Here is a 15,852-nt window from a genome sequence, read left to right as displayed (position 1 = left end):
CAGAACATAAAAAAGCAGCATTCAAGCATTCAAAGCTTGTGTTGTTTCCCTCCTCAGGTGATCAGGTCCTGGAGTGGAACGGGAGGGTCTTGCAGGGAGCCACATTTAAGGAAGTTTACAATATCATTCTAGATTCCAAGTCCGAGCCCCAGGTGGAGCTGGTGGTCTCGCGGCCCATTGGGTGAGTTGAAGCGGGTGATGGATCATTATTCTGCACAATTCTCAGCATGTCACTTCAGGGACACAAAGCTCATTTTGCCTGACAATGTCGGTTTATAAAGAAGGATGACCTGTGGGAGCTGAACATAGAAATGTTGCACAGCCAGACACACAACATCTATTCGCCAAAGGCCTTTTTTATAAACTTCTACTTTAGGAGGACATCCTGACATGCCTTAAAATTTTGTATTTTATTATCTATCTTAACCCCATGGATAGATCATATAAATGATAATATCAAATAGACCATCGTGGTGAATACCACAGAGGTTTTAGTGCACATTTAAAATAGTGCAGACAGGGAAGTTTGATTAAATGAAAAATTGTTTCCTTCACTTTCTCACCCGTCTGTATATATGTATGGAACATTTAAAAAAGAAAATGATTCAACAAACCTTACTGGTACTTTTTGTAGAGACGTCCCTAGAATACCAGAGAGCACACATGGTCAACTTGAATCAAGTAAGTTTTGTCAGTTTCACACATAAGTCAAGACAATAAACTTGCATTAAAATGCCTATAGTGGGAAAGCAATTCCACAGTTTGTGTTTTTTTCTTGTATTTTAGGTTCAAGTTCCTTTGAATCCCAAAAAATGGGCCCTTCTATTTCTGTCACGTCCCCAATGAGCCCTGGCATGCTCCGGGACAGCCCTCAGTATCTGTCTGGACAGCTCTCCGTAAGTACCCACAATATCAACTTCTTTTGCTTTCTCTGGCTGGTCAGCTGAGGATTTAGGACAGGTATGATTGGGAACATATTTTTGGTGCTGCTCAGTGATCGTAGGTGTTATGACTTAAAAAAGGCAAAATTACATCTCTTAAGTTACATGTACTTTGGGGCCATTGATTCGAGACAGATGCAACAGTCCTAGATGCTCTCGGTCGCAGTTCAGTCTGGACCCTCAAACGGAAAATGTATGATTAGTTTTCAAGCTTGTTACCTTGACGTGAACTTGGCAGCCAGTCAGATCTGACACAGCACTGGTGCATAAGACTGCTATGTAAAAGAAATTCCTTGAAAGGCTATTGTTCTTTCACTGAAGTTGTTGTATTTATTAAAATGACCAACCTTGATCTAACTTGCAGATTAGAACGTTGGGGTTGTGTCGAATATTTTACACTGTTTGCATTAGGGGTAGCCTTAAATTATGAGACATGTGCCGGTTAAGTTTCACACAGTCAAATCTGTCATGTGCCAAAAAGAAAAGTTTACCCAAAAATGAAAATTCTCTTATGATTAACTATGATTAACTATTAACTTATGAGAAAACAGTTCTTGTTTTAGGCTTATACCTAGCGACTAAAACATATACTTTCGAGTTTGACGATACATCAATTGCGTCTCCCAAAAACCAAGTCACATGCGTCTGGAATAACATGTTGATAAATCCATTATGAGGCCATTTTCATTGTTTTGGTGGATTATTTCATTCAACATTTACATTATTTTATTTCTTAATGCTAAAATAATGATTATATCAATCTTTGTCTTCAATAACCTTTCATCAACATGTATACAGGGCCTCTAATTTAATAAGCCCACAACACTCACATCTCGTATATTCTATCTATCAACAACATGTCCTGTTATGAAATTAAAGAGATTGTGAATATTGTTTCATGTTGACTTTAAGGTATGAACAACGATTTTATTTCATTTCAATTGGTCAGTGATAACTATTGTGTATTTTTAAAATAGGTTTTGTTAATGACAAGTTGACAATGATAGCCAAAAGCTGATTGATATGTGCCTTTGTCTGTTTTTGCCTTGGAGTATATCTGTTTTTCTGTTGGGTGTTGTCTCCGGGTTGCTCTGTTGTAAATATTATTTTGTTTGAAATGAAGGAGCTATAACCTAAAATACTACCATACAGAATGCAGACACATATATGGTGATTTTTGCTATTTAACTATCAACATGCTCTTGATTGAATCTATTTAAAAAAATGACTTCACTACAAGTTACTAACAGAAAGTACTATATTGAAGTGCATGGGGCACTACGCCTGTCTTTCTATTCATTTAAATCATTTATACCATAACCCGAGCCATATCTTTATCACAAAAATGTATGTATTTCATGTAAGTGTAAAATATATTTTTCTATACGTAGAGAGATCAGCAGGGGCTTAAAAAACACATGAGAACAATTTTAGATTTTTCCTTGGTTTACTCAGCTCACGTCACATTCTTGCTTATGCACAATCTAATGTGCTGTTGTAAACGGTTCGAAAATGTTTTAAGTCGTCAAATATGTGACCCGGGATGACAAGAACAGTCACAAGATGTATACATCATCTGAAAGCAGAATAAAAACACTTTCCATTGATGTATGGATTTTTAATATATGACAATATTTGGCCGAGGTACAACTATTTGAATTTGTTTGGGGAAAATATTGAGGAAATCGCCTTTGAAGGTGTCCATCGGAAGCGCTGTAGCAGGCCGTTGCTATGAAGAAACAGGTTGTGTGAACACTATCTATTGGCTTGCCACTGTAATGACATTGTGGACAGTAGACGAACCCAAAAGCTTAAATTCTAAGCTTTACATAAATACCCAACTTGAGTGGGTAATTCTCAAAAGAGCAAGCGAAGTTTCCGGCCATTTTTGTTCGTGATTTTGCTTCATTCACTCACACATTTTTTTGAAATTTACCAAATATCCTCATGGAACATGCTCTTTAAATAATATCCTAATGATTTTATCATATAAGAAAAACCGATAATCTTGACCTATACAAAATTGGGTTGTTGACTATTGCTACTTATGACTGGTTTTGTGGTCCAGGGTCACATATGAAAGTAGCTCTGAACACAACAGATATCTAAGGGCCTACTGTATCTGCATTGGCTCTTAAAACATAACTATATTGGCTAGTAATATATAAAAGTATAGTAATACATGTATATACATATACATGTGTTTTGATTTGTGTGCCTCTGTGCAGTTTTGGGTTTTATTGCTTTTTCTTTGTTAATTTTGCTTATCCAGAGCCCATGCCTTAGTAGAAGAACCACGCCTTTTGTCCCTAGGGTCCAGGTAACATCGTCAGACTTCTCTCTTTCTCTCTTTTTTTGTTTCTTATTTCTGGCAGTGTCTCACTCCATTACTTTCTCTCTGCGTAATTTGGAAAATGCACTGCAGGAAATTGGCAACATTCCAAGTTGCCTTCTTTGGTTTTTCATTTTTTTGCCTAATGTTATATTTCATCGCAATTACAATTGCATCCACAATCCGTGTACTTATTCTAAACAGCATTAAGCATTCATGTCTGTTTTAAGTAGTTTTAAGAGACATGTATTTTGGATGTTTTTTAAATACTCACTAAATATAGCATGTTTGACTTGCATATTTAATTAAACTAGATTACAGAATAAAGTCTCTTTAAGTTCAATTTTTACATGTAACATGGAACATCGTATTTGTATTGATATATGATATCAGTCATCGATTAGGATATTACATTTGTCATTTATACATTCTGAATAGTCTCTCTTGCTTGATTGTTATCGGAAATACAGACTTGAAAAAATCCCTTTGGTCCCAGTGTGGATATATCAGTACTATTAAATATTATGTTCTGTGATACAATGGAAGGTTACAGTATGCACATACTGCATTTTCCAACTAAAAACATATCTTTAAACTTCAATAAACAAATTGTACCGATGAAAGTGCACTTGTGCATGTGCAATACATTAGTTATGTCGTAATGGCTTTGTGGGTTGGTTCCCTTGTAATGTTTATGTTGTTCTGATTTGTTGTTCAAGGATCTTACTTTGAAGATCTGTTGCATGGCTGCTGTTTTGTAATGAGAAGGGGCTCTGGGTTACCCGGGTTCACAAGGTTCGTCGTGGCAATTCTTCAAATATAAATCCTGTTGTTGCTGTCTTTTCTGTCCTGATACACCTTTTAGCAAATCTCCAACAATATTCCTTGCTGCCACGACAATAAATTTAAGGACTAGTACACTATGAAATATAACTTTCATGATAATTCACTCACCGACATGTCACACAAGTGTCTGTGTGTTTATTCCTCTGTCGAAAAGAAATTGAGCCTTATGATGAACGCTTTCCAGGGTTCTTTGCCATATATTGGACTTGAACAGGGAAGCCTAAATTTGTTTTCGACAGAAGAAAGAATCACACGGATGGATTGTATGACGTGTCGGTGAGTGAATTTTAATTACATAGTGAACTACACCTGATTAGGTGCTTTATGTTAAAGTAACAATAAAATGCCTTCCCAATGATTTTGCACATGAAAATGCAATTGAGGTGTTTTGCTCTACTGCATATCTTCTATGTAATATGTTAATAACATGTTTCTTCTGCATATAATAAGAAAGCCCTCCTAATAATAAAGAGAACCAACCCACAAACCCATTACGGCTCTTCAGCTGTACAAGGCAGACTAAAATGACCAAAACAAAAACCCCAAAATCCAGATTTTGCTTTCACAAATTTCTTTGACTTTTTATAATCTTCTCATTTCAATTACCATATATCCCCTATGGTTGTTGTTTAGATTTCCGGTTGCAGTCTAAAATGATTTTCTTAAACTGATAGGACATAAACTTGGTCACGTCTCTATCATCATTTAATGGTACAATTTGTTTTCACCGAAGCCTTCCCCCCTCTGCCATTTTTGCAATGAAAGCTATCTGGATTGCTCCAGTCTGCATTGAGCACTTTCGGTTGCTTTGCTGCATGCATTAGTGCTGGACTATTTTTAGAATAGCGAGTACTCTCTAAAGGTACAGTATAGACGTGTGTTTGCTCTACAAATGGAAGGGCAACTGCTTGAAGAATTTCTATTGCTAAATGCATCAGTGTTTGGTTATGGAGAACCAGAACATGCCAAATTAAATAATGAAATGAATAAATTATTGAAAAATCAATAATTATTTATAGTCTTGTTGTTGCCCTTCCCTTTTTTCAGATTGTGGGGGATATAGTTGCTTTAAGCATAGATTAGGCATGTGTCAGATATAACAACTGAGACTTTCGAAGCTATTCAATTTCAATATCTGATCTGAGTAGAAGTTCATTTGTGTTCTTTTTGCGGTATTGTTTTATTTGGGCTTTGAACGTGTCTGTCAGTTTAACGTGAAATGGTGATAATTGCAATTAAGACTGAGTCATCTAATTGGGCGAGACTCCTGGCGGACACGCCCACGTCCCTTGGCCAGCCAATGAGGAATGGAATGTTCCACAGGCCAGACTCACAGCACACAGACATCTGTTCAAATCCTCTCATGTCTAGCTGAACAATAAAATTGGCAAATTATGATATTTTGACATAAACTCAGCTTATGCTATTGGTTTTTTCAAACAGTAGTGCACTTACAGTGTACATCTATTGGACAATGTATTATTGGAAGTACGTTTATGTTTTTTTATGGTTTCTAGAGAGTTATGTTTGGGCACATAAACGTCTGTTTATGCAATACAGATGTTATTCCTATGGTTGCAGTTTGCACCATGTCAACACATTTTTTGAGTCTTACATCATATTCAACTCATTCTCACTCCCGACTTGTCACATATTGACGTTCGTGCAGGTTACCCTTTTGCTGTAATTTTTCGACGAGCGGGTTATTCCATTGCTTTAGGTTGTTTGCTATACACTCCAGACCGAAAGCCGTTTCATTCGTTGCATTTGTAAAAATGTAATTGGTTTCATAAATATTTATTGATTTGGAGCATCTAACCCCACCCCCGCCCTTAACTTAACCACTTGTCAACCATATAAAACATAAAACACGAATAAAACCACAGTGACTGGTATTTATTGCACAAACAGACCAAAAACAGTATGCAATTGTATTCTTTTTTTAACGACACTGTGACTGCTTGTATCTTTTGTTTTATAATATTTTAACTGTATATAAACTGTTACGTTGCTTGCTCAAACTGCGTGAAAAGCATCACGTAAACACAATCAACCTGACAGCTAAACTGAAAATCAAACCCCAACACATGTCATCATTGCAAAATGACACCCCAATATTTAATGACGCCGCGAATGGCAGCCACGGCGCCGAGCTCTGCAATCATTCTACTGTTTTTGTTTGTTTGGTCTGTGTTTTGTCATTCTTCTTTAATAATATTTACCAGGGACAAACTCCTTAACATTAAACAACACATCCCAGACAATATTTTTCTGGTTTTTGATTATTCTGATGTTTTGTTGGACATTCCAGTTGGCACTGCTTTCATGTAGCTCAGCGGATAGAGCATGGTGCTAGCAAAGCCAAGGTCATGGGATCGATCCCAGGGGATTGCACATAGTCAGAAACAAATAGTATAATGCAATAATATAAGTCACTGTGGATGAATGCGTCTGCCAAATGCATAAATGTAAATGCTGTTCAAACGCGTGTCCAGATGCAGAAGAGGAATAAGAGCACGGCTTTCGAACACCGATCCCGAGCATTCAACCCGACTCAACAAGGACTCTGCTGCATTGTGCTTCACGGAAACCTGGCTAAGTGTAGCCATTCTGGACAACACACCTCACCTGCCGGGCTTCCAGCTGTTCAGGGCGGATCGCATCACAAAGTTAACGGGGACAACGAGAAGCGGCGGATTGTGGATTTACAAGCCTGTTTCGACTGCACTGATTGGAGTGTTTTTGAAGCTGCAGACTCCGATCTGGACGAGCTCACAGAGCCCGTGACTTCATATATCAGTTTCTTTGAGGATATGTGCATTCGTACCAGGACATTGTTGTCATTTAATAATGATAAACCATGTTTTTTTGGGAAACTCAAACAGCTTCGTCGCACCAAAGAGGATGCTTACAAAAGTAGGGATAAAATCTTGTTCCTGTAGCCAGGAACAGATTAACAAAGGAGATCATAGTGGCTAAAAAATACTACTCTGAACAGCTAAAAAAAACTGTTTTCGGCCAACGACCCAGCATCAGTATGGACTGGTCTGAAGAACATCACCAAGTACAAGACACCACCCCCACAGTCTCTGGAGAATCAATACTTGGCTAACGATCTGAATGTGTTTTACTGCCGATTTGAAAAGACCAGACTCACACCCAACTTTTGATCTGGACTTCACACATTCACCCACCCCTGTGCAACTCCCCCATCATTCTACCTGCACTTAAGATATGCGTACAGGATGTGAACCGGGTATTCAAGAAGCAGAAGACTTAGAAAGCTCCAGGCCCAGATGATGTTTCACCTGCCTGCAAGTCTGCACTGACCAACTGGCCCCCATCTTCACACAGATCTTCAACAGATCTCTGGAGCTTTGTGAAGTTCCCCACTGCCTCAAACGCTCCACAATCATTCCGGTCCCCAAAAAATCTTTACAACTATAGACCTGGTCCTGGCCTACCTGAAGGATATCACTGGACCCTTGCTGGATCTTCTTTAATTTGTCTACAGTGCAAACAGGTCTGTTGATGATGCAGTCAACATGGGGCTGCATTATGTTTTGCAACACCTGGAAAGACCTGGGAGTTACACAAGGATCTTATTTGTTGACTTCAGCTCGGCCTTTAATACCATCATGCCTGACCTTCTCTCAGACAAACTGACCCAGCTCTCTGTGCCCACCCCAATCTGTCAATGGATCACTATCTGCGTAACATACAGGCAGCAACAAGGGAAGCTGGGTAAACTCACATCCAGGACCCTCACCATCTGCACTGGTGCCCCTCAGGGATGTGTACTCTCCCCACTGCTCTTCTCCCTGTATACAAACGATTGCAAACAATCAGACTCCTCTGATTACACTGCATGTTAAAAAGCGAAGCAGAGGGCGCTTGACCGAACGTCAATGGCAACACCCTCGCATTGGTCATACATATTTTTTTTTAATAATTTGATGCAAAGGTAATATGATACAAAGTATAGTGTTATAAACTTACATAAATTTTTTATATGAAAATATACAAAACCTTGGAGGATTTACGATGCTGATGACCATTGAACGTGTCATCACAGTCTTGTGATAAAGGTCCATATGTGACGAGTCGGGAGTGAGAATGTGTTGTCACATCCATCAGGTTTCTGTCGCTTAAGTTTCACCCGTTTAATTCTTACAAATTAATATTATTTTGTGCTATATGCAGCATGCATTTTGTTAGTGTTACATTTTGGTTCAGCTTAGATAATATATATATATATTTTTATAATAGACAAACATCAGACAGGTTTATCATACTAATTCCTTCATGAACTTTCGTTTTTTTTTTTATTCTGACACAATGCTTTGTCCAATAGACTTCTATTTTAAATGCATTATCTTTGTTTTTACAAAATAAGCAATGAGCTTTAAGTTGTATCTACCTCACAGTTCCATGTGATTCAATGTTTAAAAATAGATCTCTTGAGGTTAGAATTGTCTAGTGTTTGTGTTTAGATATCATCTGAGGCTCAGATAGTGAGAGCTACAGTAGCCATGTTGTTTTAGTCCGTGTCTGCTGTTGCTGTATCTGCTCTTGTAGTGTTCTGCCAAGCATGCAATGCTCCCACCAGCGCACCGGGGGCTTCTGCAGGTCTGTCGTAGTCCCTCTGGGGTGAGCTCACCCTGCAGACCTCCCAACAGAGTCTGTCTATCCTCTAGGTAAAGCTTTGGTACGATAAAGTGGGACATCAACTCATTGTAACAATCCTGGGAGCCAAAGACCTGCCTTCACAGGAAGACGGGCGCCCTAGGAACCCCTATGTCAAAATCTACTTTCTCCCCGACAGAAGGTAAATGCATGCCAGAGCTCTGCCGGCATTTAATGGCCAGATGAAATACAATGTTGGGTCAACATCGTCTATGGTGTATTTGTAGCCTTTTTGTTTGCATTTGAAATTATTAAGCCCACCTTACAACCCCTCCAATTGTTATTACAAATACTGCAAAAAATACCTCAAAAGTAAAACATTTGATGACATGACATTAATGATTATTTGAGAAAGAATGTGTCCACAATGCAAAAATAAGTTTATGCAAAACACATCTTTTATTTTTGCAATGTTTGCATTCTGTACTATACTGTAGCTAGAGCATCGGCAGCTTTAAGTTATGAGCTCGTGTACTCTTCTCAGTGACAAAAGCAAGAGACGAACAAAAACAGTGAAGAAATCCCTCGAGCCAAAGTGGAACCAGACGTTCATGTACTCACCGGTGCACAGACGAGAGTTCAGAGAACGTATGCTGGAGATCACGCTATGGGACCAGGCCAGAGTCCGAGAGGAGGAGAGTGAGTTCCTGGGAGAGGTGAGGGAGGAACCCCTGTGTCCAGATGCTCTTGTAATGCAAAAGGGGCTGCTGCATTTATGTGTCATTATAAGCAGGGCCAAAAATTTAAGTATTGCCATACCTGCCAAAAACACGTCACTTCAGAAAACATCTGAGCTATAAATATTTCTTCCCTGCCAGTGAACTTGACATTATTTTTATTAAATAATAGATACACGTTGTACCTGTGATGGAATAATTGAATCTCTTATTCCGTTCATTGTGTCACTCAGCTAGTTGCTCATGAGATTGAATTGATAACAAAGCATAGTCAAAAATATACAGTATAAAAAGGATGTATTTATGTGTTTTTAGATTCTGATAGAGCTGGAGACGGCACTGTTGGATGACCAACCTCACTGGTATAAACTACAAACACACGACATGTCTTCTATGCCGCTGCCCAACCCCTCCCCTTACACGCAGAGACGCCTTCCACATGGAGAGAGTCCAACACGCAGGTTACAGAGTACGTACATGCACCTGCTGTTCTAATGCATTTAAACACAGTCTCACCTACGTCTGCTTTATTATATCTCATCACCCTTATGAATAAGATTGTTTGAGCGCAGGTTTGGGCACGAACTAACCCTTTCGAAGTAAGCACGTAGCCCGCCAGATTGGCTAGTGATTCGACAGTGTTACCCGCCACAGATGATTTCAATGTAATAATCTGTATTTATTCAATATTACTAAAAGTATTTTTCAATACTGAATAAAACATGCATCACTGTGCATTATGGGATTGCCTTATCGAAGAGCAATAACTATTATGTCTCCTTGGTGTATCTTGTCGGGGTGCATATATAATTTGGAACGGCGTCGTAGGTTGGAATGCATTTGTGATGCCTAAATGTTGACGTCACATCTGTTTTGGTTTGTGTTTGAGTCATCTTTCATGTTGGTGATGTTTAGCTAATTCAAGTCTTTGTTATTGTTGTTGATGTTTTGCATTACTAAACAGCACATGGGTTCAACTTGACTTACCTTCAGTGGATTTTTATGACAACACATGAAACAAGGTTAGACCCGAGACTAAGGGAAGATGAGGGCTTTAGACAAGGTCTAAGAAAGGAGATGACACATAAAATGAGGGAACATGAAATGAATAATTTCACCAAAAATATAGAACAAGAACCACTAAACTTGAACAAAAACCTAAAGAGATGTGACAATTGCCTAGGTAAGCCGTTATTATGGTTATAAAATAAAAGGTTTTGTTGATAATAATGACAATAATGTTATTTGGAGTATGCTTCAGTGTGTTTGTTTTTGTTGATGTTTTCTGTGTTTATGTTTTGTTTTCCTCATAAAAATATTACTCTCTATCAATCCATTGACACATGTCCAGACAAGGGGCCATATTATTACAACTCAGGTAACTTCTTGCTTGCCCCAGATCCAGTAGCATGTGGTTATTGTGAAGATCAGTATCTGCCCCCTGCACCCTCTCTACATCTCCTCAGACACCTTCAGAAACCCTGTACTGTTCCACACAGCTTGCATGGAGTTGTTTAATGTCCATCGCTGCTGCTGCTGCTTCTCGACACACATCCTCACATTTCAGCTTGTCTTCCCTTCAGACCTGATCTCCACTGGAGAGTTTTGACTATTCCTGGGTGGATTTGTTGTGGACTGCTTTTCCTCACCCTCTCACAGAGATTTCTAATGTCCGCTATGTTTGTTGGTTTTGCTTTTTGGCCAAACCAGCGACAAAGCCTCAAAACAGTTCATTACTTCTATTGCACTTTTCAGAGTTTTGTATTGTTGCATCATCGTATAAAATACATTTTAGCAGTAGAGTCATAAAAAAGCAATAGCAAAGATTGAAGAAATGATATAAACACCAGAACATGAGGATAAAATGCATGGTATTTAAATAAATGGTGTTGCAAATATTTCATAGGATGTATATTGTGGGTTTTTGTACTTTTTACTCGGGTCCGTAGTGTATTATTTAAGGGGGAAGTAGGAAGAGTAAACCTTCAGTTTAAGTGGGACTGTTTATCCTACAATACAGTTGAACTTACCTTAGAAAAGAGATTTTAAAGGATGTAGTTATATACAGTATACTGTATACACACACACACAAAGATTTATATACTGTATATATTATTAGCCTTTCCAAAATGATAAAAGCTTTTTTAATCTAAAATATCACTCATTATTCACAGCAGGAATCGCGTAACCCAAAATGGCAATGTTAACCATAATCACATGCAGGTTTTGTGTGTTTGTGTTGTCTTATCACACTGTCCAAACCTTACGTCAAAAATGTTTTCTCTTTGTTATGTCCTTTGTGATCCCTTCTTCCAACAATCCTCTCTCTCTCTCTCTCTCTCTCTCTCTCTCTCACTCTCTCTCTCTCTCTCTCTCTCTCTTTATTTCTCTCTCGCTCGCTCTCTCTCAGGGTCACAGAGAATCAGTGACAGCGAGTTCTCTGATTATGACTGTGAAGACGGGATTGGTGTTATCTCAGGTACAGTCTTCACTGTCAACATTGTCCTTAAAGGGATAGTTCACCTAAAAATTCTGTCATTTACTCACCCTCAGGTTGTTCCAAATCTGTATAAATGTCTTTGGACATTTCTACCGAACGCAAAGAAAGATATTTGAAAGAATGTCAGTAACCAAACCATTTTCTGCCATAGTAGCGAAAATTAATATTATGGGAGCCAATGGGAGATGAGATCTGGCATTCTTTCAAATATCTTCCTTTGTGTTTAGCAGAACAGAGACATGTATACAGGTTTTATATACAGCATTTATACACAGACTGAATGATGTATGTACTGAAATAATTGTTTCCCAAAAATGTTAACACAAAGTTGTTAATACTCAAAGATTTGGGCCTACAATATCTTCATGCTTTTTCTATTGTTATTCTTCAGCTTTTATGAAATTTTTAGCCATTTTAGGCATCACATCGCTGCGCACATGGAGCATTTTTTTCTTTATGTGCATTATGAGATTGTTTTCAAACACAGGCATTCTCGTATATGCTGGGTACTTGATGGCTGCTTTTCCTTGAACAGCTGGCTCAACTTACCCTTCAAAACACTTTTATTGGAAAATTAACTTTTGTCTGTTAAATGCCCCAATCATACTAAGTGGAGCTTTTTGAAAAGCCTAAAGTAAAGATCAGGGAATGATCTTTACTTTTCTAGCTGGCACGCGCTGTCCCCGTTTCTGTATACGCTCACTTGTGCTTATCAACAAATCAAATGAAAGGATATTGTCAGAGATGAGATTACTGTGAACACTTTCCCCCACACAGCCAACTTGAGTCTCTCCTGACTCAGCCAGCGACATTATTTTACAGTGATGAAACAAAATCTTTTTTACAGATTGAAGCTCAACATATTAACTTTTCGAAATAATTTAGCCCAAACCCATTCAAAATACTTTATTAAAACCTTTAACTTAAATAACTTTAATAATCGATGACATCATTTTAATAGGTACTAGTAGCAGCTCTTACTGACTGTACATTGAGATTTGATCACAGTCACCACTAAGCATGGAAACGTGTATGTATGTTAACCATCGTTTTATGTACACAGTCAAAGCCTAAAATCTAAACGTTAAAATGCTTTTGCTGCGTTGCAAGCACTTGGAAACACTGAATATGGAATCTAGTTTCCTACGTTTGTACGCAGGTGTACTACTTCTGTTTTTTTCAGTAAATATAGTATATTTATGTATATGTGCATATATATACGTATTTGCGTTTGTTGGTGTGTTTGGTCTCAGATTATCGGCTCAATGGCAGGGATTTCCAGAGCTCCACGCTGTCTGTACCTGAGCAGGTTATGTCATCCAATCACTGTTCACGATCGGACGTGATTCGCACACGTTCGCGGTCCCCCAGCGTTCCTCCCCCACAAAGGTAACCTCCAAAAACCCTTGGTCAAGCATCTTGCTAACATAAGCCAAACACCAAATTTTGTCAGTGAATTAGACCCATCCGTCCAAACGCGTGCTATCTCTCTGAAACATTAACAGCTCTTTTCATTGTTTGTAATTGACAATTTTAATATAATAGCAAGTTTGGTTACAAGAGTCTTGTTTGCCTCCCCTCTAGTCGAAGTTTAGATCATGGTGTCAGAGGAGGACCCTCGTTGTATGGCCCCCGTCATCGTCTGTCCGAAGACCACTACTCACCAGACAGGTATGTGTTCATGCCACAAGGCTGCTCAGATTTTCTCAAAGTTCTGTACTGATGCTTACATTTATTGTGGCCTCAAAAAACTCTCCTGTGAATCTCCAGTGTTTTAAGATTTCCCTTTTTGTTATAAAGAACATAAATAGGAATGTCGGCATATTTTTCATCATTTCAGTTAACCTGATTTCAGAAATTACATGAGATTAATATTACGTGCCAAGAACTTCAGTGCACAGAGAATCTTCATTTCCCATTTCCCTTATTTTACAGTTGGCACTGTACTGTATATATATATCTATATTTTTGTCTTACTTGACTCTCATTTTATCCACCTATCATTCCTGTATTCATTTATGCATTTGGCTGAGGGTTCTATCCAAAGTGGCTCACGGTACATTTAGTTAGTGTCTGTTTATTCTGGGAATCGAACCCATGACCTCGGCATTGCTAGTGAAATTCTCCAGCTTACGCTACAAGAGCTTATCATTTTTTTTCTCCATGTTCCATTAAATCATTTTTCTGTTCCTTGCTCCCTGTGGTTGCAGCCAGTATCTTACCCTCCCTCCTCGAACCAGACAAAGACAGCCATCCATCGACCCTGCTATCCAGGACCCCAGGTATTCGGATACCTTAGAGTGCCATTATGTTCAACCCAACCTACCTTCCCAAATGCCTTCCCATTCTGTCCAGTTCACATCACCTGTCTCACTTTGACCCGCCCACTTTGCTGCTGCTAATTGATTGACAGATTACCCACTCAGAGCACATGAATAGGAGGGTGCTTATCTCACTTATCTCACAAAGGCAAATGATCAGTCAGAAGTACACTCACACTTAGAAACAAGGAATTGTGCTTTCACCAGGCAAAGGCACCTTTTGTAGAAGCATTTTGAAAATATCATTTCTGATTCTATGCCAGTTAAGCTATATGGATAGCATCTTTGACATGCTGTTTGTTATCTCGAACCTTGTCAAATAAGGCAAACATTTTATTTACTATATTGCACAATGGGTATCTATGGGCAAGGCATTATAGGGGGCTGAATTTGTATATTACAAATGTAATGCAGGTGGCGCCAGTACTTTGTGAATTATTAATATTTTCTTAGTATACATTAATATTCATGATGTTTAAAGCTGCAATTCGTAACATTTGATTTCAACACATGAACAGTATGGAAAGTAACATGTGCAATGCCTTACATTGTTTACTGTTAACACCATTTTTTGCATATTGCTTGACAAGCTTTAGTTGTATTTAACCTGAAATACCATTGAGCTAAAAGCATGATGTAAGGTAATGACTCTCTTGCTCACAGCCACGCAGAGCTTTTGGTATCTGTTTGCTGGTGTGGGTAGTAATATAAACAGTTATTTATGCTAGCACATTTTTCATAGTTAAGTCAAGAGCAGCACTCCATCTCTGGGATAAATGAAAGGACTTCAGCCATCTCTGTTGGTTCTAGTGAATGCTCGGGTCTAAATGATATTTTTGTAGCTCTGCATGTTTGCCTGTTCGATTGACTCAGGGTCATTTTATTTCTTCTTTTGCACTTTGGGTGATCTTTGCCTTCCGTCAGCCTGCTGTCGGGGATGGAGTGACTAAAAAACCCCGCTAAGAAGCACTGCCCACATGTCCACCAGATTGTCTCATCCACCATTTCTCTGCACTCTTACACTCTGTTTCTTTTCTGAATTGTAGTATATACCCTCTGTATCGAGAAGACGCGGTCAGATTACTTTGCTCCACTAAAATGGCTCGTGCATACTCAGAAGGCGCTTACAATAGCGTGGAAAGGTAGTAAACCACTGTCTCTTGTGTCGAGGGTAGTAGTTTTGACTAGAATAGCTAGTGATGCCAGTTTTTGTTTCCAGATTTACATTTGGAGTCTTATAAAATGGATCATTCTCTCTTCAAAATGTGCGGACGGCAAACAATTAATTATTGGGTGGTGATATAATGAAATACAGTATGCAGACTTACAAAGAGTGCTACTGTACCGCCTTTTGAGAAAGCTTTGTGCAATCATTGTAATGCTGTGAAGCCATTATGATTCCTCTCAAGAGGATAACGTTCCAATTGTGAGTTTGAACACTACGCCTCTAAGTCCGTCAGTAATCTTAAAGCTCCATTTCCCAAAGGTAGTGTGTGCAGTAAATGTGCGTGTCCTCAGCTGCCTTCCCCACTGCAGTGTAATGAATTGT

General features: G+C 38.7%; 1 protein-coding gene across 3 annotated transcripts in view; it reads left to right on the top strand.

Moving 5' to 3' along the window:
• The window catches only part of rims2b (regulating synaptic membrane exocytosis 2b), a 93,887-nt gene that overhangs the window by 43,340 nt on the left and 34,695 nt on the right, over positions 1–15,852 (top strand). For all 3 annotated transcript variants that reach the window (XM_079484153.1, XM_079484155.1, XM_079484154.1), the window contains 13 exons: positions 58–181; positions 635–681; positions 787–896; positions 3,214–3,261; positions 8,817–8,947; positions 9,290–9,461; positions 9,798–9,951; positions 10,834–10,860; positions 11,893–11,961; positions 13,236–13,371; positions 13,567–13,653; positions 14,193–14,264; positions 15,350–15,445. In XM_079484153.1, coding sequence (XP_079340279.1) covers positions 58–181; positions 635–681; positions 787–896; positions 3,214–3,261; positions 8,817–8,947; positions 9,290–9,461; positions 9,798–9,951; positions 10,834–10,860; positions 11,893–11,961; positions 13,236–13,371; positions 13,567–13,653; positions 14,193–14,264; positions 15,350–15,445 — 1,273 coding nt within the window. The remainder of the gene's footprint in view (positions 1–57; positions 182–634; positions 682–786; positions 897–3,213; positions 3,262–8,816; positions 8,948–9,289; positions 9,462–9,797; positions 9,952–10,833; positions 10,861–11,892; positions 11,962–13,235; positions 13,372–13,566; positions 13,654–14,192; positions 14,265–15,349; positions 15,446–15,852) is intronic.

The sequence above is a fragment of the Barbatula barbatula genome, assembly GCF_947034865.1.
Source record: "Barbatula barbatula genome assembly, chromosome: 21".
Taxonomy (NCBI): Eukaryota; Metazoa; Chordata; class Actinopteri; order Cypriniformes; family Nemacheilidae; genus Barbatula; species Barbatula barbatula.
This window is presented reverse-complemented; position numbering and strand designations above follow the sequence as displayed.